At 41.6% G+C, this 22769-nt stretch overlaps 1 protein-coding gene across 1 annotated transcript in view; it reads right to left on the reverse strand.

The window, feature by feature from the left end:
• The window catches only part of Clspn (claspin), a 38151-nt gene extending 16725 nt beyond the window's left edge, over positions 1–21426 (reverse strand). Inside the window, exons 1-15 of the mRNA XM_048350873.1 lie at positions 21285–21426; positions 17646–17751; positions 16674–17122; positions 12525–12686; positions 11699–11770; positions 11316–11388; positions 9808–9916; positions 8818–9398; positions 8003–8194; positions 4563–4810; positions 3621–3796; positions 3240–3304; positions 2514–2713; positions 1635–1789; positions 466–692 (exon numbers count right to left, since the gene is read on the reverse strand). Of these exons, the coding sequence (XP_048206830.1) occupies positions 466–692; positions 1635–1789; positions 2514–2713; positions 3240–3304; positions 3621–3796; positions 4563–4810; positions 8003–8194; positions 8818–9398; positions 9808–9916; positions 11316–11388; positions 11699–11770; positions 12525–12686; positions 16674–17122; positions 17646–17751; positions 21285–21308 (2839 nt within the window). The 5' untranslated portion in view covers positions 21309–21426. The remainder of the gene's footprint in view (positions 1–465; positions 693–1634; positions 1790–2513; positions 2714–3239; positions 3305–3620; positions 3797–4562; positions 4811–8002; positions 8195–8817; positions 9399–9807; positions 9917–11315; positions 11389–11698; positions 11771–12524; positions 12687–16673; positions 17123–17645; positions 17752–21284) is intronic.
• Positions 21427–22769: the final 1343 nt, after the last annotated feature.

The following is a 22769-nucleotide window of genomic DNA, read 5'->3' on the forward strand; positions in this document are numbered from 1 at the left end:
CTACTATGTAACTGTACCCTTTTTGCACAACACCTTGTCAAAAAAATGTGTTCAATTAATAAATAAATTAAATAAAAAAAAAAAAGCTCACCACCTACTCTTTCAACAGATCCTCATTTACCAGGGAGATGGGAGTGAACAAAGATCCTAATTCTCTCACAGGGCTCACATTCTAGTAGGTATGTGTGCACTGTGAAGGGGGAGGGGGAAGAAGATTCGTGGATAAATAAGATTAACGATAAATGATGTATCATTTTGCCAAAGCTAAGGCATTGGTAAGTTGACATTTTACCATTCCAAGAATGTTAGAGTTCTAAAAGTCAAGAGCTAACTTGTAAATTCTATCAACATGTAAGATTCCACCACTATCTGGTTTTCTGTTAACTTTTCACCGGAGAGGATACAGGCCTCCTTCTCAAGAATGATGACTTATGATAATTTGGCTGTGGTAAGCCAGACAGTTACCTTGAGAAGTGAATTTTCCCGAGCAAAGGTTCAGAAGTTCCTCCATGTTCTCTTTCTTATCACTTTTTGTGGATTGACATTTTTCAGTCTGAGATGTAAACTTCCCAGAACACAAATCCAACAGTTCATCCATGTTGGCATCCATGGCATTCTCATCCATACTGGCCAACGGCAGCTGAGGCTTCAAAGCTTGGTACTGGTTCCTGTGGTTTCTAACATTTAAGAATCTAAAAGTATAATGAACAGTGTTAAGAAGTGCTCTGGGGAAAATGCAAAGAAAAAAAAGGAAAGAAAATGTAAAGCAGCAGGTAAAAAACTCTAAATTAATGTCTAACACCAGAGTTGGGAAGCCAGACCTCTAAAGATTTGAACTTTAGGCTCATGCTAATCTAAAGAGTAAAGGAAGATTCTATGAAAGAGTAAGATGGCATTCAAAAGGTAAAGTGTAAATGATAATTGCTGTTTTCCAATGAAACTAGAGCAGGCTGCTATGTCCTATAATGTGCCAGCAGTGTGTGACTTTTCTTTTCTTTTCCTTTGTTTCTTATTTGCCAGTCCTGGGCCTTGAACTCAGGGCCTGAGCACTGTCCCTGGCTTCTTTTTCTTGTTGTTGTTCAAGGCTAGCACTCTGCCACTTGAGCCACAGCGCCACTTCTGGCCATGTTCTATATATGTGGTGCTGAGGAATTGAACCCAGGGCTTCATGTATACGAGGCAAGCACTCTTGCCACTAGGCCATATTCCCAGCCCCGTGTGTGACTTTTCAAATCTTACAATCATAGCATAGGAGAATGTACATAGAAAAATCGTATGCCCTTTTAATGTAAGATGCATGTATTTCAGATGAATTTTCTTTCCTTTCTGGTTTCTTTCTTTTTTTTTGGGGGGGGGGGATACTAAGGACTCTTAAGAAGCACTCTACCCACTAGCCCAAGATTTATATATTTTAAATAAGAGATCAAAGAATAAAAATGCTAGCAAGAGCTATTTACATTTTATTTTCTGGAGACTTTGTTCAAACTTATAGAATATAATATTAATGGTCTGTACACCTTCTCTTTCTCAGAAGAGAAAGCACAGATGGAGTGACAGAAGCCCAGATTATTTTTAAACAAAAATTAAACAGTACCCAGCACCATTCCCACCCACAGAAACACAAAACTACCTACCCATCTGCATCCAACAGTTGGCTCTGAGTGTCATCTTCTAAACAGAACTGGAAGTCTTCTGCTCCTAGGAAAAGTGTCTTGGGCTCTGGGGAGGCGTTATACAGATCCTGGGAATCCTCTATGGGAAGTGAAGGCTCAGACAGCTTCCCTGAACTCTGGCACGGAAACAAAAACAAACAACAAAACGTTCTGCAAATGTCATTCAGTGTCATGACAACAACAGAAGTTGTTATTTGCAATATTTCATTTGTTCTTGGCAACTGTATACCTCCAAGAAAGTAAGAATGCTGAAGCTTGTTTTTAAATTTTTTTTGCCAGTCCTGAGCCTTGAACTCAGGACTGAGAACTGTCCCTGGCTTCTTTTTTGTTGTTGTTGTTCAAGGCTAGCACTCTGCCACTTGAGCCACAGCGCCACTTCTGGCCGTTTTCTATATATGTGGTGCTGAGGAATCAAACCCAGGGCTTCATGTATACGAGGTGAACACTCTTGCCACTAGGCCATATTCCAAACGAAGCTTGTTTTTAATACACAAAGACAATGGATTTTTTTGGCCAGTCCTGGGGCTTGGAGTCAGGGCCTGAGCACTGTCCCTGGTTTCTTTTTGCTCAAGGCTGGCACGCTACCACTTGAGCCACAGAGCCACTTCTGGCTTTTTCTGTTTATGCAGTGCTGAGGAATCGAACCCAGGGCTTTGTGCATGCTAGGCAAGCACTCTACCACTAGGCCACATTCCCAGCCCCAAGGCGATGGATTTTTAAGACAGAATATACACATAAGCTTAGCATTAAGGTGGTAGGTGTTAGTTGCCTGGGACATACTTTATTTAGCAATGTGAGAAGCAAAGGAGGAAGAGATTAGAAAAACTATTACCACCTTACCTTAGAAGCTGAGCTGACCAAACTGGTTCGAAATAACCCAGGGGAAGGGGATCTGAACCCTCCTGCTGTTGGGTAAAAACTGGTCCCTCGGCCTGTTTGTCTATTGCAAGGTTGATAGGATGGAATTGTTGAGCCAATCAGCTCAAAGCTGCTATTGTGGCTGCTTTCTTTTGTTAGCAATGAACATGAATCATCTTCATCTAAAGAAAGAGAAGCACCTTTTAAGTGTATGATTATAGATATAAAGTAGATTTGTTTAGGGAAAAGAGCTGAGGATGAAATTATCAGGTAAAATTCACAGGCAAACTCTTAAAGTTATGGATTCCAAATCATTAAGTTGCCTTCAATTTAGTACAATAACATTACATAGTCAAGGTTTATTACTCTGAACTAAGCAACACTTGAAAGATCCCCCTGCCTGGCCATCCCTCATTTTTCATTATTTTATCAAGGATACACCTTCCTTTAATCTATCCATTAATTATTCATGTCTCAATCAATTAACTTATACACACTTACTAAAGTATACTATAAATGAAATGTTTCTAAGCTTTGAAAAAAATGGAGCAAAAAATACATTAATTCATAAGTCTCTCTCATTGCCACCTGTAAGACTGGAAAGAGTCAAAATTACAAAATAGATTACAGAAATGGGATTGTAACCCTTACATACCAGAGCTGGAGGACTAGGGAAACAACTAAACTCTACACAAGACGGCTACTTACACAATTTGCTAGGCTGCTTTCCTAAGCTTTCGTCTGTTTCTGATTTTTCTTCAGCAGGAAAGTAACTATAAAATAAGAAGGCAAGTTGCTTTAGTATCTGTTCCTACTTCCTTTTTTTTTTAGCCAGTCCTGGGGCTTGGACCCAGGGTATGAGCACTGTCCCTGGCTTCTTTTTGCTCAAGGCTAGCACTCTGCCACTTGAGCCACAGCGCCACTTCTGGCCATTTTCTGTATATGTGGTGCTGGGGAATTGAACCCAGGGCCTCATGTATACGAGGCAAGCGCTCTTGCCACTAGGCCATATCCCCAGCCCCTGTTCCTATTTCTTACTAGAAGGGAAATCCAAGGTAATTTTATACTTCTTCAGGGAGGATTACTTACCCCATCTTGGAAGAGTTGTCCTTAAATAGAAGTAAGGTAGAATCTGATGAGAGAGGCTTAGGAACACAGAGATGGACTGACTGGCCAATTTCACTACTGCCATCATTGTTTTCTTTATCCATTTCTTTCTCATCTTTGGTTTCTATTTCTTCACTTCCAAGAAGAAATTCTGCACTCTTTACCAATCATGCAACCCAAAAACAAAGTTAAAAAATTTAAGAGTACATCGATGGTTAGCTGAAATCTAGCTGCTTGGTCACAGGTTACATCTTAAATCTGAAAAGGTAAATTTGAAGAAAAATAAACTTTCACTAATTCTTGGGAGCATGAGTCAAATAGAAAAACACTTCCTAACAAGTAAAAGACTATGTTCAAACCTAAGTACTGTTAAAAAAAAAAACAAAAAAACAAAACAAAAATCCTTTCCTCCAATACTTTTAGAGCCCTGTATACTTATATTACCTGGCACTTTACCCAAACCACTACAAAAAAAAGGACTATGAAGGAAGACTGGATTGTCATTTTATCAAGGCTATAAGGGTTGCAGTATAAGTACTGACTTCAAATGAACCATAGAATACAATATGCTTCCCAGTTCAACCATTTATTTTTCTTTTACCAAAGGCTAAATACTAACCAAATCTTGCAAGTGATCCAGTGCATAAAAACAAGAAAGCTTTTTCATACCTAATAGTTATATGCTCATATGCTCACTTGTCTTCTTTGGGCAGAAACAATACTATGGAACAAAGGTAAGAAGCCCTTCTATAAACACCTTCCTTAACTTTTCTGCCTGGCTGGCTTTGAATCACAATCCTCAGATCTCAGCCTCCTAGAATTACAGGCGTGAGCCACTAGCACCTGGCTATGCTTATACTACTACTTAAAAACAATTTTCTCTTATCCATGACCAAGTAACAAAATTAGGTAATAGTCAGAAACCTCTTGATTGCCTTCTTCCTCCTCTTCCTCTAGTTCTTCTTTCTCTTCCTCTTCCTCTATTTCCTCCTCTTTTTCTAACTCTTCTCCTCCATCTTCTTCAGACTCATCTGTCATCTCCGCTTCCTCTTCCTCTTCAAACCCATCTTCATTATCTAATTTAAATAATGCTTGGCGCTTCTGACGTTCCTCAAACCTTCGGAGTTTCATTGCCTCTTGCAGTTTAGCTTTTAGCATCTGTAGCTTTTCACCTGAGCAGAATTACATTGGCATGCTTTAAACAAAATGACTGACTACATATTATTAGAATCATTCAAAATGCACTTTAGACACCTCCAAAAATGTTCTTTAAGCAGAGAGGTGGAAGCAATTCCTCAAACTGTTTTCTCATTTTACAATAATTAAGTATAATTTTATATGAACAAAATATAAATACACATATATACAATAATTATTGTACAATGTTATTTGTGCAATATATAAATAAAACTTTTTTTTTTGGCCAGTCCTGGGGCTTGAACTGAGTGCCTGAGCACTGTCCCTGGCTTCTTTTTGCTCAAGGCTAGCACTCTGCCACTTGAGCCACAGCGCCACTTCTGGCCATTTTCTATACATGTGGTGCTGGGGAATCGAATCCAGGGCTTCATGTATACAAGGCAAGCACTCTTGCCACTAGGCCATATTCCCAGCCCCCAACAGACTATTTTTTAATGTTCTAGTTATATAGCCCAAAAGGAAAAAAAATCAAAGACCTTAGGAAGTCTTTAATACTTATTTCCTGAATGGGGCATAAGAAATGCTTCCTCTTTCTCCCTCCTTTAACCTGTTATTCTAAAATAAGTCCTTCTAAAACAAAAAAAAGGCCTTAGTACTCTAGGCTTTTGCTATTTTAGCATGTAGAAATTATTATGAATTTAAGGGCTGGGAAGATGGCTCAGTGGTAGAGTGCTCGCCTAGCATGCATGAAGCCCTGGGTTCGATTCCTCAGTACCACCTAAATAGAAAGAAAGCCAGAAGTGGTGCTGTGGCTCAAATGGTAGAATCCTAGCCTTGAGCAAAAGAAGCTCAAGGACAGTGTCCAGGCCCTGAGTTCAAGCCCAACACTGGCCAAAAAAAAGGAGAAATTATTATGAATTTAAGTATAAAAGAGAATAAGGCATTAGTGGCTCATGCCTGTAAATCTTAGCTACTCAGGAGGCTGACATCTGACGATCATGGTTTGAAGCCAGCACAGGCAGAAAAGTCTATGAATCTTCTTCTGTTGAATAAACCATCAGAAAGCTGGAAATGGAGCTGTGGCTCAAGTTGTAGAGGGATAGCTCTGAGCAAAAAGGCTCAAGGACAGAGTCTAGGCCCTGAGTCCAAAAAAAAGGAGGGGAAAAACTTTTACTTATTTATTAAATAATTATTTAATAAGTTAATAGGTAGGAATGGAACTGCTAAGATCTCTATGAAAGAAAAAACAAAAACAAAAGCTGGATGCTGGTGGCTTATGCCTGTAATCCTAGCTACTCAGATGACTGGGATCTGAGGATTGTGGTTCAAAGCCAATCCAGGCAGAAAAGTCCCTGTGAGACTCTTATCTTCAATTAACCACTCAAAAACTGGATGTGGCACTGTGGTTCAAATGGTAGAGGGCTAGCCTTGAGCACAAAGAGGCTCAGGGATAGCACTCAGTCCCTGAGTTCAAGCCCAACAACCAATTTTTTTTTTAAAAGAAAGAAAACAATGATAAATTTTTTTTTTTTTGGCCAGTCCTGAGGCTTGAACTCAGGGCCTGAGCACTGTCCCTGGCTTCTCTTTGCTCAAGGCCAGCACTCTACCACTTGAACCACAGCTCCATTTCTGGCTTTTTCTATATATGTGGTGCTGAGAAATCAAACCCAAGGCTTCACGTGAGGCAAGCGCTCTACCACTGGGCTATATTCCCAGTCCCAAATTTATTTTTATTAAAGAGCCTTGTATACATGAAGCCCTGGGTTCAATTCCCCAGCACCACATATGTAGAAAATGGCCAGAAGTGGTGCTGTGGCTCAAGTGGTAGAGTGCTAGCCTTGAGCAAAAAGAAGCCAGGGACAGTGCTCAGGCCCCAAGTTCAAGCCCCAGGACTGGCAAAAAAAGAAAAAGAAACCTCTCAACAATAACATTGGCAAAAGATATGAACCAGTAATTCATAGAAAAATGCACATGTTATTAATAAATTAAAAATGATGTTTACTTTAACTTCTAATTAAAGTAACACAAGTCAAAGTGAGGCACCATTTTTGACATTGGATTAGCAAAAATTAAATTTTATACTATCCATATTAAGAGGAGAAAACAGGAATTCTTATACAGTAATTCAGAATACAAATTTGTATAACAACTTTGAAGGACAGGTAGGTGATATACAGCAAAATTTGACTCAATAATTCCACTGGCAGGAATTATGTATCCAGGAATTATGTGTCCAAGGATTACAGTTAAACAAATCATGTTGAATGTTCTCTATATAGTATGATGCCGAGGTTTTAAAAAAACCTTCGAAAGCAATAATGAACAGTGCGCTGGTGGCTCTCACCTATAATCCTAGTTATTCAGGAGGCTAAGATCTGATGATCACAGTTCAAACCCAGTCCAGGTAGGAGAGTCTATGAGACTCTTATCTCCAATTAACGACCAAAAAGCCCGAAGTGGAGCTGTGGCTCAACTGGTAGAGTGCTAGCCTTGAGGACAAAAGCTCAGTGATAACAACCAGGCTCTGAGTTCAAGCCCCGGGACTAGCACATAAAAACAAACAAATAAGCAATGTGTATGAGGCCAAGTTGGATGGTTTAGATTAGGTTGCTGGCCCTACCACTTAGCAACTGTGTAAACTCAAACAGCTGGCTCAACTGCTCTTCATAGGGGTTTTCTTGAGTATAAAATAAAGGATGGGGCTGGGAATGTGGCCTAGTGGCAAGAGTGCTTGCCCCATATACATGAAGCCCTAGGTTCAATTCCTCAGCACCACATATAGAGAAAAGGCCAGAAGTGGCACTGTGGCTCAAGTTGGCAGAGTGCTAGACTTGAGCAAAAAGAAGCCAGGGACAGTGCTCAGGCCCTGAGTCCAAGCCCCAGGACTGGCAAATAAATAAATAAATGAATGAATGAATGAATGAATGACACTAATTTACAAGGTCTAAGCCCAGAGAATAAATGTGAGATACCATTTTAATTAAGAACATGGGTGTGTACCTGTGAATAGAAGAATAACAGCCTGAGACTGACTTCAGGCAAAAATACAAGAGCTAAAACCTGAATAATAACTAAAGCAAAAAAGGGCTGGGAACATGGCTCAAGTGGCAGACCACGTGCCTACCAAGCATGAGACCCTGAGCTCAAACTCTAGTAGTATCACCAGGGGAGAAGAAAAGATTCTGTAACTTTTTAATGTAGTCCTCAATAGCCAGAAAGACAAATACCTGGTTTTGTGTGGCTAACTCCATCCAGCTTCTCAGCTGCCAAAGTCACAGGTACCACATCTGCCTTTAATTCTTCCTTTCCATCCACACCCAAGTCCTTTACTATGACATTCACATTCACTGTCTGACCAGCCCTGGTTTTGGCTGCTGGATTAGCATGCTTCCAGAAACGCTGTTTCAAGGCTTCCAGTTCTAAAACGAAATGCCAACCAGTTCGGTCAGTTTGCAATACACAAGCTCTTTTCTTTAAAACTCCAGTTAAGAACTGTAACTAAGTTTCCTAGCACATAGAAACAAAATAGAACCCTTTATTTCTAATATTTGCGTCAAATTCATATAATTTAACCTAAACTAATTACTTGCAAGCATTCTTTCTCAGCATATTTCAAACATGACTTTTTTTTTGGCGGGGGGGGGGGGGGGGGTGGTGCCAGACCTGGGCCTTGAACTCAGGGCCTGGGCATTTTCTCTGGAAAGGGAATAGCATAAAAGAAATGGTTGAGTAGGAAGATTACAAGGAACCTAAAATAATAGTGAAAGAGGGGGTATATTCATTCCTTAACTAGATAAAGAAAAGATCCTCAAAATTCTATCTTCAAGTTCTATCCATGGGAGCAACTATGTTCTCTGTTCTTTATAGCATGGATGCAACTGTCACTTCATCTCCCTCAATCTGTCTTTTCTTAGCACTCTCTCCAAGTGAAAAATCTCTGCCCCATTTCAAGTCTCAACTGATATTTTGGGCTTATAACAAACAGTAAAACATTACCAGGACAAATCACCTGCAGAAGATTCTCTACAATTCAAAGGATTACCTCTGTTGGTTTCAGGTTCATCAAGTATCACAAAGGAATCTTCATCAGCACCGAGCCGAGGTTTAATGGAAACATCTATTCCCAGTTGTTTAAGTCTGTCAAGAGTGAACTTTCTCACTTTTTCAGGAGGCATAGCTACTGATGATTCAGTTTTCTTTAGGGATTCTTCCACTTTCTCATCTGTTTCTTCGGTATTTCTCAGTCCATTTTCTCCAGCCATGGCATGAGCCTCAGATGCCAGAAGCCCTCCAGTTTGATGCTCCTTACTGGCCTCTTCCCTGAGGATGCTCAATTCTTCTAGCAATTCTGGCCTGATTCCAGGTGAAAGGGTATCAGCACTATGCTTTTGATTCACTTGAATTTCCAGCTCTTCGCTTCTTATGAGATTCTCACTGACAGCCTCATTTGATTCAGTAGCTATCTGAAGTCCCGGTGAAACCACAGGAAGTACATTAATTTCTGTTTCACATTCTGTACCTGCAGTCTGCTCAGATCTTTTGCTATGGTGATGACCATTCATCTCAGTTGTATTTGCAATGCTTATGTTTTCTTTGAGATGATTTGACTGATATTTAGATGATCTAGAGAAAGGGAAGTGAGCTAGTGAGCTAGAGTTGAAAAGTATCTGAAATGTGAAACATTCTTTTTTTTTTTGGCCAGCCCTGGGACCTGGGCTCAGGGCCTGAGCACTGTCCCTGGCTTCTTTTTGCTCAAGGCTAGCACTCTGCCACTTGAGCCACAGCGCCCCTTCTGGCCATTTTCTGTATATGTGGTGCTGGGGAATTGAACCCAGGGCCTCATGTATATGAGGCAGGAACTCTTGCCACTAGGCCATATCTGCAGCCCAGAAATGTGAAACATTCTTATCCCTTACCACCTAATGAATCAATACAGTAAGTTTTTAAGGGAGTAAGCGATCTGAATGTTTTACACCAGATGCGTGCTACAAAACTCGTGAAGATTATAATCATATGGAAAGAAAGTTCTTACTTCAGTAGTGCCATGGCATTTCCCTGGCAAGAGGGCCGGGGTTTACGCTTGAAGAAATCATGAATGCTTTTATTTTCAGGAATATGATATGGAAGATTAAGTGCAGATTCTAAAAAACAAAAAAGTAACAAGTAAGTACACATACTGTATATTCTGAAATGTCAACTCATTTTCAATTAGCTAGATAATATAACCATGCTAGTACCAGAAAAAAACCAATCCTGCTATTAAAAAGCACAAGAGAGCTGGGAATGTGGCTTAGTGGTATAGTGTTTGCCTAGCATGCATAAAGCCCTGGGTTCAATTCCTCAGTACCACAGAAACAGAAAAAGCCAGAAGTGTGCTGTGGCTCAAGTGGTAGAGTACTAGCCTTGAGCAAAAGAAGCTCAGGGACATTGCCCCAGGCCCAAAGTTCAATCACATGAGTCCCAGCTCCACTTCTGGCTTTTTGGCAGTTAATTACAGCCTACCCAGCATGGACAGAAAGAAACCAATCCTGCCATTAAAAAGCACAAGAGGGCTGAGAATGTGGCTTAGTGGTATAGTGTTTGCCTAGCATGCATGAAGCCCTGGGTTCAACTCCTCAATACCACAGAAACAGAAAAGGCCAGAAGTGGTGCTGTAGCTTAAGTGGTAGAGTACTAGCCTTGAGCAAAAGAAGCTTAGGGACAGTGCCCCAGGCCCAGAGTTCAATAACATGAGTCCCAGATCCACTTTTGGCTTTTTGGCAGTTAATTACAGCCTACCCAGGGTGGCTTCAAACTGCGATCCTCAGATCTTAGTTAGCCTCCTTAGTAAATAGGATTACAGGATCACAGACACCCAGCTAAGAGTAGCTTTTAAATCTTGCTGTAAAATCAGAATAATCCAGGAAGTTTTAAACAAACACAGATCTTTGGGTCCCATTTCAAACCCACTGAATCAGAATTTTTGTTGGACTAAAATTGTACCTATTTGAAGTTTCCTAAAAGGATCCTGATGTAATCAATCCACAGACATTCTTTTAAAAGTTTCCTCTTGTGAGGCACTGGTTGTTCATGCCTGTAATCCTAGCTACTCAAGAGGTTGAGATCTGAGGATCACAGTTTGAAGCCTACCTGGGCAGAAAAGTCCCCATGAGACTCTTATTTCCAATTAACCACCAGAAAATTGGAAGTCAAGCTATGGTACAAAGTGGTAGGGTTTTAGCCTTGAGCAAAAAGAGCTCAAGGACAGTACCCAGGCCCTGAGATCAAGCCCTATCACTGGAAAGAAAAAAGAAAAGAGAATAGAAGAGAAAAGAAGTCTCCTTTTACCTCTCCTAGAACACTGGAAATGTTGTTTATATTAATGTTCTAAGAGCTTAGGAACAATGGTCATTTACATTTGCCAAGATCAATTTTAAATTCCTTATTATAATCTGAGCTTATATTAGGGGTAGTAGAACACCAAAAACTCCAATATCCAAGCTCAGCTTACTAAAAAGCATTGTGATTCACCTCAAAGTTTACTGTACTAATGCACATTACCTCGGATAAGGCGTTGAGTCTCACTATGCAGGTTTTTTAATGCTTCCTTACTTAATTTGGCTGCCTTTCTTTCCTTAAAAAAAAAGAGTAAAATTTATTAATATTAATCCAAAAAGATAGTCATCCCTCAAAAGTTGGTTTTCTCCAAGGAAAAAGGAAGAGAACTTAAGCACTAACTAAACAAAACGTAAGCTTGTGGATCTCATTTATTTGCAACTTTCAGAAAATGAATTCAGTCCAGATCAAGTTTGTGTTCCTACGATGTACAAAACAATATAAACATGTTAAGTACCAGGTAAATAGAATAAACAAATTATTTCTGAAAAACTCAATTCTCCTGTGGAAAGAGATCAATGTAAACACTGCAGGGGGTTCTATCTTACCTTCCTCAAAGGGCCTTTGGGTAACTCACTTTCTTCTTCAAAGGTCCCACTCTCCAAAGATGGTTTCTTTTTCTAAAAGAGGTAACAAATTGATTCTGAGGACAAAAACTAAACTTAAAGTACCAGAAAACTATGCTACTAATAAATCATAATTGTCAAATGAAATTTTTAGATACACATCATACTTTCTCATACTTAGGGAAAAAAATGGAATTTCAAATAGAATTTGGACTCTAACTTCTTATATCTTCTGCTTGTGTATTTCTCTAAGGGATAATGACTTCTAGGGCCCTTGTCATTCTTTAACACTCTTCCTATAAACCCTATAGGGCTTACATCTCTGTCCCATTATTTACCTGCTTCTCACCACAACATAAAAGTATCTTACTTTCCTCCTCACTAACATACCTAACAGAGCAACAACAAAGCACTAGTTTTAAAGATATTAACATGTCTATCACTTGTACCACAAGTTTCCAAAATTAACAGCTGGAAAACTTAAATCAATCAACACATAGCTTATTTTTTTGTTCACTTAAAAAAAAAAAAGGTCAGGGCTGGGAAGGTGGCTTAGTGGTAAAGTACTTGCCTAGCATGCATGAAACACTAGGTTCGATTCCTCAATACCACATACACAGAAAAAAGCCAGAAGTGGCACTGTGACTCAGTGGTAGAGTGCTAGCCTTGAGCAAAAGAAGCTTAGGGACAGTGCTTAGGCCCTGAGTTCAAGCCTCAGGACTAGAAAAAAAAATTAAGGTTGCTACAGTCAATAAAGCATAAAGTTATAGTAGTTGTTTAGCTCTTATTGTCATCAGGCTTGACTTGCCTTGTGATTTTTTACTTTGTTTTTCACAGCTGCCCTTATTGATTCTAATGATTCTTCATCTTCCAGTTGTGAGTTATTTTCCTCCTCCAAACCCGTTTCAAAAAGGTCTGTGTCCGCAAGAAGACAGCCGCTGTCATTAAATGGCTGTTCCACATCATTTTCCTGAACAATGCATAAAGAAAAAGCTCAATTCAATCATTTTAAAGACTAACATTTCACATTATATGGCAATTAAAATTAGGCAAGACAAAGCCCATCATTCATTAACAAATATAAGGCATCGAGAAAATTCTCATTGAGTTCTAACCCAGTTATTCCATGAAGCTCAAGCTGAATTTTTTTCTTTTTTTTTTTTTGCCAGTCCTGGGCTTGGACTCAGGGCCTGAGGACTGTCCCTGGCTTCTTTTTGCTCAAGGCTAGCACTCTGCCACTTGAGCCACAGCGCCACTTCTGGCCATTTTCTATATATGTGGTGCTGGGGAATCGAACCCAGGGCTTCATGTATACGAGGCAAGCACTCTTGCCACTAGGCCATATTCCCAGCCCCTTAAGCTGAATTTTTTACATAACTCCTCAGAGTAGAAAATAATTTTTAAAAATTAAGTCAGCTAATAACCAGGTGCTGGTGGCTCACGCCTGAAATCCTAGCTACTCAGGAGGCTGAGAGCTGAGGATCACAGTTTGAAGCCAGACTGGGCAGGAAACTCTATAAGACTCTTATCTCCAATAAATTACTAAAAAGAAAAAGCCAGAAGTGGTGCTGTGGCTCAAGTGGTAGAGCGCTTGCCTTGAGCAAAAGAAGTTCAGGAACAGTGCATAGGTCCAAAGTTCAAGCTCCAGGACCAACCAACCACCCCCCCCCCACACACACACACACAAAGAAATCAAGTCAGCTAAAAACTAGTTCTAAAATTTAAGTTTACAAAACTTGAGTATGATTTCTCAAGCTAGTAAACAAACTTTTGATTGATATTTGCACTAAAATTCCTCCTTTCACAATGGGACCAGCATTCCTCAGGAAGTGGCAAATATGGAAGGCATCAGAGTTGCCTGTAAAGAGCTGGTTTGGAACTCCCCCTCCACCCCCACCCCTCCACACTCCCCCCCCACCTGGCTATGCTAGAAGCACAGGGGCAGCCACAGTGGCATCTGCCCTATGAGTAGATAATACCATGGTGGGACTGCCCTTCTAAGCCTGAGCAACCATCTCATAATGAGAAGGAACTGGATTACCTCCTCAAGCAACACTTGTTTTCCTAGAGGCAGAATTTCATAAAACAAGACCTGAGATAAAGTCAACCAGACTATGGCTTGACCAAGACTGTTTAACTATGCATACGTTTTGACCACTGCTCCAATTCTTCTTCTATATAATTCTAGAACCTTTGTCAGTACACATAAAGACAGAGCTAAAAATGCTTGGTTGTTCCTCTTGTCTTACCAGTATGGTTTACAGTAAGGAATAAATTTTTTCCCTGCTTTTCTTTTTTATTCTTAAGTCTGAGACTGAGACTTGAACTGGGTACCTACAGCCCCCTTTGCTCATTGGCTAGCACACTACCAACTGAGCCATGCCTCCACAATTCCTTTTTCCTGCTTTTCTCAAAAAAATTCTTCTTTCAAAGTTTTTTCTGTGTATGTACAAGTCTTGGGCTTGATCTCAAGTCCTAGTGCTTTAGTTTAGCTTTTTCACTCACAACTGGTGCTCTACTACTTAAGCCATATCTCCATTTCCAGCTCTTTGTGTGTGTGTGTGTGTGTGTGTGTGTGTGTGTGTGTGTGTGTGTGTGTGTCAGTCCTGGGGATTGAACTCCAGGCCTGGGCACTATCCCTGAGTGTCTTTTGCTCAAGGCTAGCACTCTACCACTTGAGCCACAGTGCCACTTCTGGCTTTTTCTGTGTATCTGGTACTGAGAAATTGGACCCAGGGCTTTATGCATGCTAGGCAAGTACTCTACCACTAAGCTACATTCCCAGCCCCCCATTTCCAGCTTTTTGCTGGTTTAGTGGAAATAAAGAGTTTCAAGGGGGTGCTTGGGAGATGGCCTAGTGGCAGAGTGCTTGCCACCTATACATGAAGCCCTGGGTTCAATTCCCCAGCACCATATATACAGAAAGTGGCCAGAAGTGGTGCTGTGGCTCAAGTGGCAGAGTGCTATCCTTGAGCAAAAAGAAGCCAGGGACAGTGCTCAGGCCCCAAGTTCAAGCCCTAGGACTGGCAAAAAAAAAAAAAAAAAAAAAAAAGTTCAAGGATTTATCTTTGTAGACTGGCATTGAACTAAGATCCTTAAATCTCAGCTCAGCTTACTACATAGCTAGGATTACAGGCATGTACAACCAGCACCAGATTTAAAGTTAAGTTCATTTTAAAGTTGTTTCTTTGGTTTCTGTCAGTTGTGAGTTTTGATCTCAGGGCCTAGGAGCAGTCCCTGAGCTCTTTTGTTCAAGGCTAGCCCTCTACCACTTTGAGCCACAGTGCCATTTCTGTGTATTTAATTGGAGATAAGATTCTTAGGGGGGACTTTTCGGGTCATGATGGCTTTGAACTGCGCTCCTCAGATCTCAGTCTCCTCAGTAGCTAGGATTATAGGCATGAGCTACTAGCACCCGACTATAAAGTTAATTTTCATCACATCAGAAGCAACAAAGACTTATACCATGTACCCACCAAGTATAATAAAACCCATGTATTTCAAAGTGTCCTCTGCATATCCACAATGGCATATAAGACCAGTACATTGTAAATTACCCATTATTCTATACAAAACAATCACTTCAAAGCTGTGTTATGAGTGTAGAAACAACCTCAAAGAACTGCCACCAACTGAATGCTAGCTATTCAGAAGGCTGAGATCTAGAGAATCAAGGTCTGAAGCCAGAACAAGAGTCTAAAGTCTAAAAGACTTCATTTCTAAAGTAACCAGCACAAAGCAGAAATGGAGATGTGGCTGAAGTGGTAGACTGCCAGCTGAGCAAGCAAGCCAAGCTACCATGAGGCCCAAATTCAAGCAGGCCCTGAGATCTCAAAAACAAAAAATAGGGGCTGGGAATGTGGCTTTGTGATAGACTGCTTACCTAGCATGCATGAAGTCCTGGGTTCCATTCCTCAGCACCACATACACAGAAAAAGCTGGAAGTGACACTGTGGCTCAAGAGTTAGAGCGCTAGCCTTGAGCAAAAGAAGACAAGGACAGTGCCCAGGCCCTGAGTCCCAAGCCCCAGGACTGGCAAAACAACAACAACAAACCTGACACTTTTTCTAAAATGCAAATCTAGCTGAGGAAGGCAAATTATTCTTTAAATTGTACCTCAATGAGGAGATAAATAAAATGTAGCAACCAATCATAGACACCTAGGAGGCTGAGTTTGGGAAAATCATGGTTCCAAATAAGGCTAGGTTAAAAAAAAAAAAAAAACTGCACAAGATTCCATCTTGAAGGAAGCTAGGTGGAGTGAGGTGTGTCTGTATACCAGCCATTGTAAGAAAAACATAAGCTGTATCTGAGCAAAAGACAAGACTCCAGCCCAAAATAACTGGTGCAAAAAAGTCTGGAGGCATGGCTGGGTGGTGGTGTCTGCCTACACACACACACTGTACTTCATAAAGAGGTACAAAATAATTGTCAGTTAAAAATATAGTTTAAGCCGGGTGCTGTTGGCTCATGCCTATAATCCTAGCAACTCAGGAGAGTGAGCTGAGAATCACAGTTCGAAGCCAGCCCAGGCAGGAAAGTCCATGAGACTCTTATCTCCAATAAACTACTCAGAAAAAGCTGGAGGGGCTGGGAATATGGCCTAGTGGTAGAGTGCTTGCCTCATATACATGAAGCCCTGGGTTCGATTCCTCAACACCACATATATGGAAAAAGCCCAAAGTGGCACTGTGGCTCAAGTGGTAGAGTGCTAGCCTTGAGCAAAAAGAAGCCAGGGACAGTGTCAGGCCCTGAGTTTAGTCCCCAGGACTGGCAAAAAAAAAAAAAAAAAAGCTGGAAATGGCAGAGTGCTAACCTTGAGCAAAAAAACAGAAGCTCAGGGACAGCACCCAGGCCCAGAGTTCAAGCCTCAGGAGCAGCCAACATCGCCCACTCCCTCAAAAATATGAATCTTGAATATAGATTGCATTACAGAATTTTAAAAATTTTAAATTACCTCATTTTTTGTTTCCTTCCTTTTTAGCTGCCTAATTTTCTCCATCTTTTTCTCCTCTTTCTCAAGTCTTCTCTTTGATTTTACTTTTGTTTTTCCTTCAGTTCTTTCTTTATCACGTAGAAGTTTTTTGGAACTCTTTCTGTCAATAGTAGTGAAGTCCACAGAGTTTCCTGATTGAAGACTTGGATCTAAACTAAGTGACCCATGGTTTTCAAGATTTTCCTGATACAAAGACTCCTCCATGCTACTTTCATCGCTGCTTGCCAGTGTTTTGTAAATCCTTTTGATTTTTCCACTTTTTCCAGCACGTAAGTTCTCTTTGTTTTCCTCAGCACTGTCATAGGTAGTGTGCACTGCAGAGGTACCTGTGTCCTCTGTTTCAGAATCACTATCTTGTAGTACCTTCCTGCTCTTTAATTTCTTACTCACAAATAGCTCTTCATCTGAATCTGGAGGAAATAAAAAGTTTTTTAAAGGTGCAATATTCTTTGGCCTTCCTCATAGTCTTATAACCCTTCACAAATATATTCAATTATACACATAGAAATATATGCTACCTTGTGAAATTATGTAACTACCATTAAGAACTACCATTGTAGCAAAGCATATCTCAAAATATATTTTGAAAACCCTCTTCCCTGGAAAATGTCTTTTGCTGAGAAATGTAATTATATATATTTACAATGTGTAAAACTGTTCTAATCCATCTGTCAGGTGTTAAAAATCTTTTTATTACAAGATGAATGCATTTTTACCAGGCAATGTGGTAGCAATTAGATATTTTATACCTTCTTTATCATAAAAGTGAATATTTTTCAAAAGGTATAAACATGTTACTTTGCTTTTATAATAAAATAAGTAATAAGATTGGGACATCTTATAATTTAATAATTTTTTAAAAATGAAATTAATCCAATCTACTTCAACCTGGATTCCTGGGTTCTAGTCATATAAGTACTGAATATTACAAACCTTTTTCACTCAAGGGCTCGACTGATTCAATGCTGCCTTGTCCACTGTCGGAAGGACTGTTTACTTCTTGTGAAACCAGTTTTAGATCATCAATTTCTGAATGAACCTAAAAAATATGAATAAACTTTGCATTAACCAGAAGGGAACAGACAGCTAGCTTCATGTAAGTACATACTGATAGACAAATCACCATGGGATCATCAGGCTAAGCCTGGGAATTATTACAATGGTTGAAGGATGAGATTTTAAGTTACAGGATGAAAAAACAGAAATTATTTGCTACAGGCTGCTAAATGAAGGGCTGGAATTATGGTTCAATGGTACAACACAACATAGGAAGCACAAGTCTCTGAGTTCAAACCCCAGGACAACATGAAATCTTCTGCCCAGGCTGGCTTTGAACCTTGATATTCAATTCAGCCTCCTCAGTAACTAGGATTACTGGCATAAGCCATCAGCGTCCTGTGCACTCTTCTTTAAGGTTGAATAATATTCCATTGTGTAGGGCTGGGGATATGGCCTAGTGGCAAGAGTGCCTGCCTCATATACATGAGGCCCTGGGTTCGATTCCCCAGCACCACATATACAGAAAATGGCCAGAAGTGGCGCTGTGGCTCAAGTGGTAGAGTGCTAGCCTTGAGCAAAAAAAAAGAAGCCAGGGACAGTGCTCAGGCCCTGAGTCCAAGCCCCAGGACTGGCAAAAAAAAAAAAAAAAAAAAAATTCCATTGTGTACACACACAATTATTTCATTATCCATTCATCTGCTGACAGGAACTCAGGCTGATTACATATCTTAGCTATCGTGAATAGTTTTTTTTTTTGGCCAGTCCTGGGGCTTGGATTCAGGGCCCGAGCACTGTCCCTGGCTTCTTTTTGCCCAAGGCTAGCACTCTGCCACTTGAGCCACAGTGCCACTTCTGGCCGTTTTCTGTATATGTGGTGCTGGGTAATTGAACCCAGGGCTTCATGTATATGAGGCAAGCACTCTTGCCACTAGGCCATATCCCCAGCCCAGCTATCGTGAATAGTGTCACAATAAACATGAGTATTCAAGTATGTCTTTTATATACTCACTTCATTTCCAAGAACCCTTTCCTTGAATAATAATAGTAAATGGTTTTTAAGTAAATAAGTAAAAAGAATAAAACATATTATGCTTTTCCTATGTGAAATAGTCCTCAGTGTGCCCAAATAATGAGGCTGTTGTCCCTGAGCCTCGTTGTTCTCAAGGCTAGTGCTCTACTACTTGAAGTACAGCACCACTTCCAGTTTTTTTCTGAGTATAAGATAAAGAGAGATAAAGAGTCTCATAAACTTTCTTGCCCAGGCTGGCTTTGGGCAGCAATGCTCAGATCTTAGCCTCCTAAGTAGCTAGGATTACAGGTTTGAGCCACCAGTGCCTGGCTTCATGAGACTCTTATCTCTAAATAACCACCAGAAAACCAGAAGTGGTGCTGTGGCTCTAAGTGGTAGAGCATTAGTCTAGAGCAAAAAAGCTCAGGGGCAGTCCTTAGGCCCTGAGTTCTGAGTTCAAGCCCCATGACTGACCACCCCACCCCCAAAAAAATGAAAGAAAGAAAATAAGTAATTCTAGTGAGGGAAGGGGTGGGTTGGGGAGATGGGTGACAATGTTGAAAGCAGTGACATTGATCAAGATGTAATATATTCATAAACTGCTTTGTTAAATGGCAACTCCTTTGTACAAATACTAAAGAGACAATACAAATAAATAATTCCAAAACTGAAAAAAAAAAAGCCAAAGTATGGCTTATATTGTCAGCTACTTGCTTTGGTAAATAATTTCTTTGGTACTAGAGCTTCTTGTCTGATAGGATATGTACGGTCAGATCTTGTCTTTAAAAGTCTGATATTTTGGGGCTGGAAATGTGTCTTAGTGGTAAAGTGCTTGCCTAGCATGCACGAAGCCCTGGGTTTGATTCCTCAGCACCACATACACAGAAAAAGTTGGAAATGGCTCTGTGGCTCAAGTGGTAGAGTGCTAGCCTTGAGCAAAAGATGCTCAGGGTCAGTGCCCAGGCCCTGAGTTCAAGCCCCAGGACTGGCAAAAAAGAAGTCTGATACTTTAAACACAACAGTGGTAACTCACTAGACACCATGTTGAAAAAAAAACTATGCAACTGTGGGTGGTGATGGGAGGGAAAACTGGGGGAGAAAGAGGAGGAAGTAGTGACACTGTCCATAAAGAAATGTACTCTTTACCTGACTTATGTAACTGAAACCCCTTTGTATACCACCTTTAAAACAATAAAAATTTAAATAATCAAAGTCTGGTATTTTGCTCATTATCAAATCATGGTATTTTTTGCACTAAAATATGATTGCCTGGGGGAATACTGGAGGGAATGACAGGCCTAAAGCTGACTGGGGTACACTGTGGTGAAAATGTCACCTTGGAACTCCCTGATACAACTAAGTAGACAGATAAAGCTCTGTGTATATGTGTGTGTATATACCATTTACTACTACTGAAGGAAAGGGTTCTTGGAAATGAAATGATAAAAGACATACTTGAATATTCATGTTTATTTTTGTGTTGTTGTGTTCTTTTTTTTGCCAGTCCTGGGCCTTAGACTCAGGGCCTGAGCACTGTCCCTGGCTTTTTTTGCTCAAGGCTAGCACTCTGCCACTTGAGCCACAGCGCCACTTCTGGCCGTTTTCTATATATGTGGTGCTGGGGAATCGAACAGAGGGCTTCATGTATAGGAGGAAAGCGCTCTTGCCACTAGGCCATATTCCCAGCCCAGTATTCATGTTTATTGTGACACTATTCACTATTAATGATAGCTAAGATATGTAATCAACCTGAGTTCCTGTCAGCAGATGAAATGGATAATGAAACAGTTGTGTGTGTACACAATGGAATATTATTCAACCTTAAAGAAGAATGCACAGGACACTGGTGGCTTATGCCAGTAATCCTATTCAGGAGGCTGAATATCAAGGCTCAAAAGCCAGCCTGGGCAGATACATATGTGTGTGTGTGTGTGTGTGTGTGTGTGTGTAGACATATATATATGAAAAAAATTGATGACTTAAGTTTTCCACTTGATGACTAAGTTTTTTTTATGCTCCCTTGAGTTCCGCTCCTAGTCCAGTCTGGAAGTAGATACGATTTTTATGACCAGTTCAGCCAGTAAGCCGTCAGCTACCAGACTGGGGTCCTGAGCGTTACTTCCCCAACCCAAGTGGGAAAACACAGGGGGCCAGCGCGGGAGGACCCTGAAGGCCAAGGGACCCTCCTAGGCCCAGCTCCAACCTGCAAAGAGCCCCGCCCCACCTCGCCGCAGCCCCGTGGACCCAAGGCCTGATCTTTTGGAGAGGTGGGGGGAGCTGTAAAAAGGAGGTCGAGCGAGAGGGAACGCGCCAAAGAGGAGGGTGGGCTGCAGGGACCGCGGAGTGCGCGCCGCCGCACGCAGGGCCCGTGGGGACCGGGCGCGGGAAGCCGGACGGCGGGACCGGAGGAACCTCAGGAGCCGCGGGTGCCTCGGAGCAGGGCAAGCCGGGAGTTGTAGTTCTCCGGGCCGGCGCCTCTTGGATCTGCCCAGTGCTAGCCGGCCCTGCTCCACTCCTCACCGCGCGCGGCCTCCACGATCTCGACCAGGGCCTAAACTACTCACCTCGGAGGTCAACTCGCCCGTCATGATTCCGGCCCTTCCCAACTCGCTCCCTTCCGAACGAAGCCGTCCCCAGGTCCCTCAAGGGCGAAGGAAGCAGGTCGTGGTATCTCTAGTCTGGCAGTGCAGTTAGAGCTTTCGCGCCCAGAAGTAGGACAGGACCCACCCTCGATGATATCCTCCAATCCGGAGGCGTCTTTCGAGAGAAGTCCCCGCCTACATCCGACCCTCCAATCAGAGAGCGCCCCGGGCTGGCTCCGCAGATATATTCTGGGTTGGTTTGGCGGGCCGTCGTGCCGCAGGTCGGCCGCCCGGGGAGCTGGAGCTGTCCAGTGCGTGGGGTCTGGCGCTTTGGCTCAGCAAGGAGGTATCTTACGAGTGGCGGTCTTTGGCTTTTTCTCACGGAGAGTAACTGGAGGAGTGAGCGCGCCAGGCAGGAAGTGAGCCGGGATAGGTCCCCAGGCATCTGGGGGTGGGAATGGATAAATGGCCTGTGCCTAGATTTTTTTTCTGAGGGAGTCCTAGACCCCCGTGGAATTTTCTCCACTAACTTCACCCCTGGAGAAGCTAGGTATCCCTGCCTGACTTTTGTACCTGACACACACATTGGACATTGAACACACACATTGAAAACGTTTTGCAATAATTGCTCAAATACCAAAGAATATCTTCAGTAATCTTTTATACGTTTATTTGGGGTTAATTTGAGAATACGGAAAGCCGTCTACTGGGAGCCAGCCACTCACGCCTGTATTCCTAGCTACTCAGGAGGCTGAGATCTGAGGACTGCTGTTGGAAGCCATCTCAGGCAGGAAGGTCTGTGACACTCTCATCTCCAAACAAACACACACACACACACACACACACACACACACAGCCGGAAGTAGAATTGTGACTCAAGTGATAGAACACTGTCCTTAAGCTGAAAAAGCACAGGGACAGTGCTCAGGCCCTGAGTTCAAGCCCGAGTACCTGCAAGAAAAGAAAAGGAAAACAAAAAAACCAAGAGGGCTGTCTTTAAAAAGGCAGGGAAATGAGGCGGGGAATGTGGCTTGGTGGTAGAGTGCTTGCCTAGCATTCATGAAACTCTGGGTTTGATTCCTCAGCACCACATAAACAGAAAAGGCCAGAAGTGGTGCTGTGGCTCAAGAGGTAGAGTACAAAAAGAAGCTCAGGGACAGTGCCCAGGCCCTTGGTCTAATTATTTGACCACTCTCATTTCTGTCTTTTGGGTTTTTTGTTTTGTTTTGTTTTTGTTTTGTGTCAGTCCCGGGGCTTGGGACTCAGGGCTTGAGCACTGTCCCTGGCTTCTTTTTGCTCAAGGCTAACACTCTACCACTTCAGCCACAGTACCACTTGCCTTTTCTTTTTATGTGATGCTGAGGAATTGAACCCAGGGCTTCATGAATGGAAGGCAAGCACTGTACCACTAAGCCATATTTCCAGCCCTCACTCCTGTTTTGACGCAAAGTATTATCTTTTTTGGTT

The sequence above is a fragment of the Perognathus longimembris genome, chromosome 7 (assembly GCF_023159225.1).
Source record: "Perognathus longimembris pacificus isolate PPM17 chromosome 7, ASM2315922v1, whole genome shotgun sequence".
NCBI lineage: Eukaryota > Metazoa > Chordata > Mammalia > Rodentia > Heteromyidae > Perognathus > Perognathus longimembris.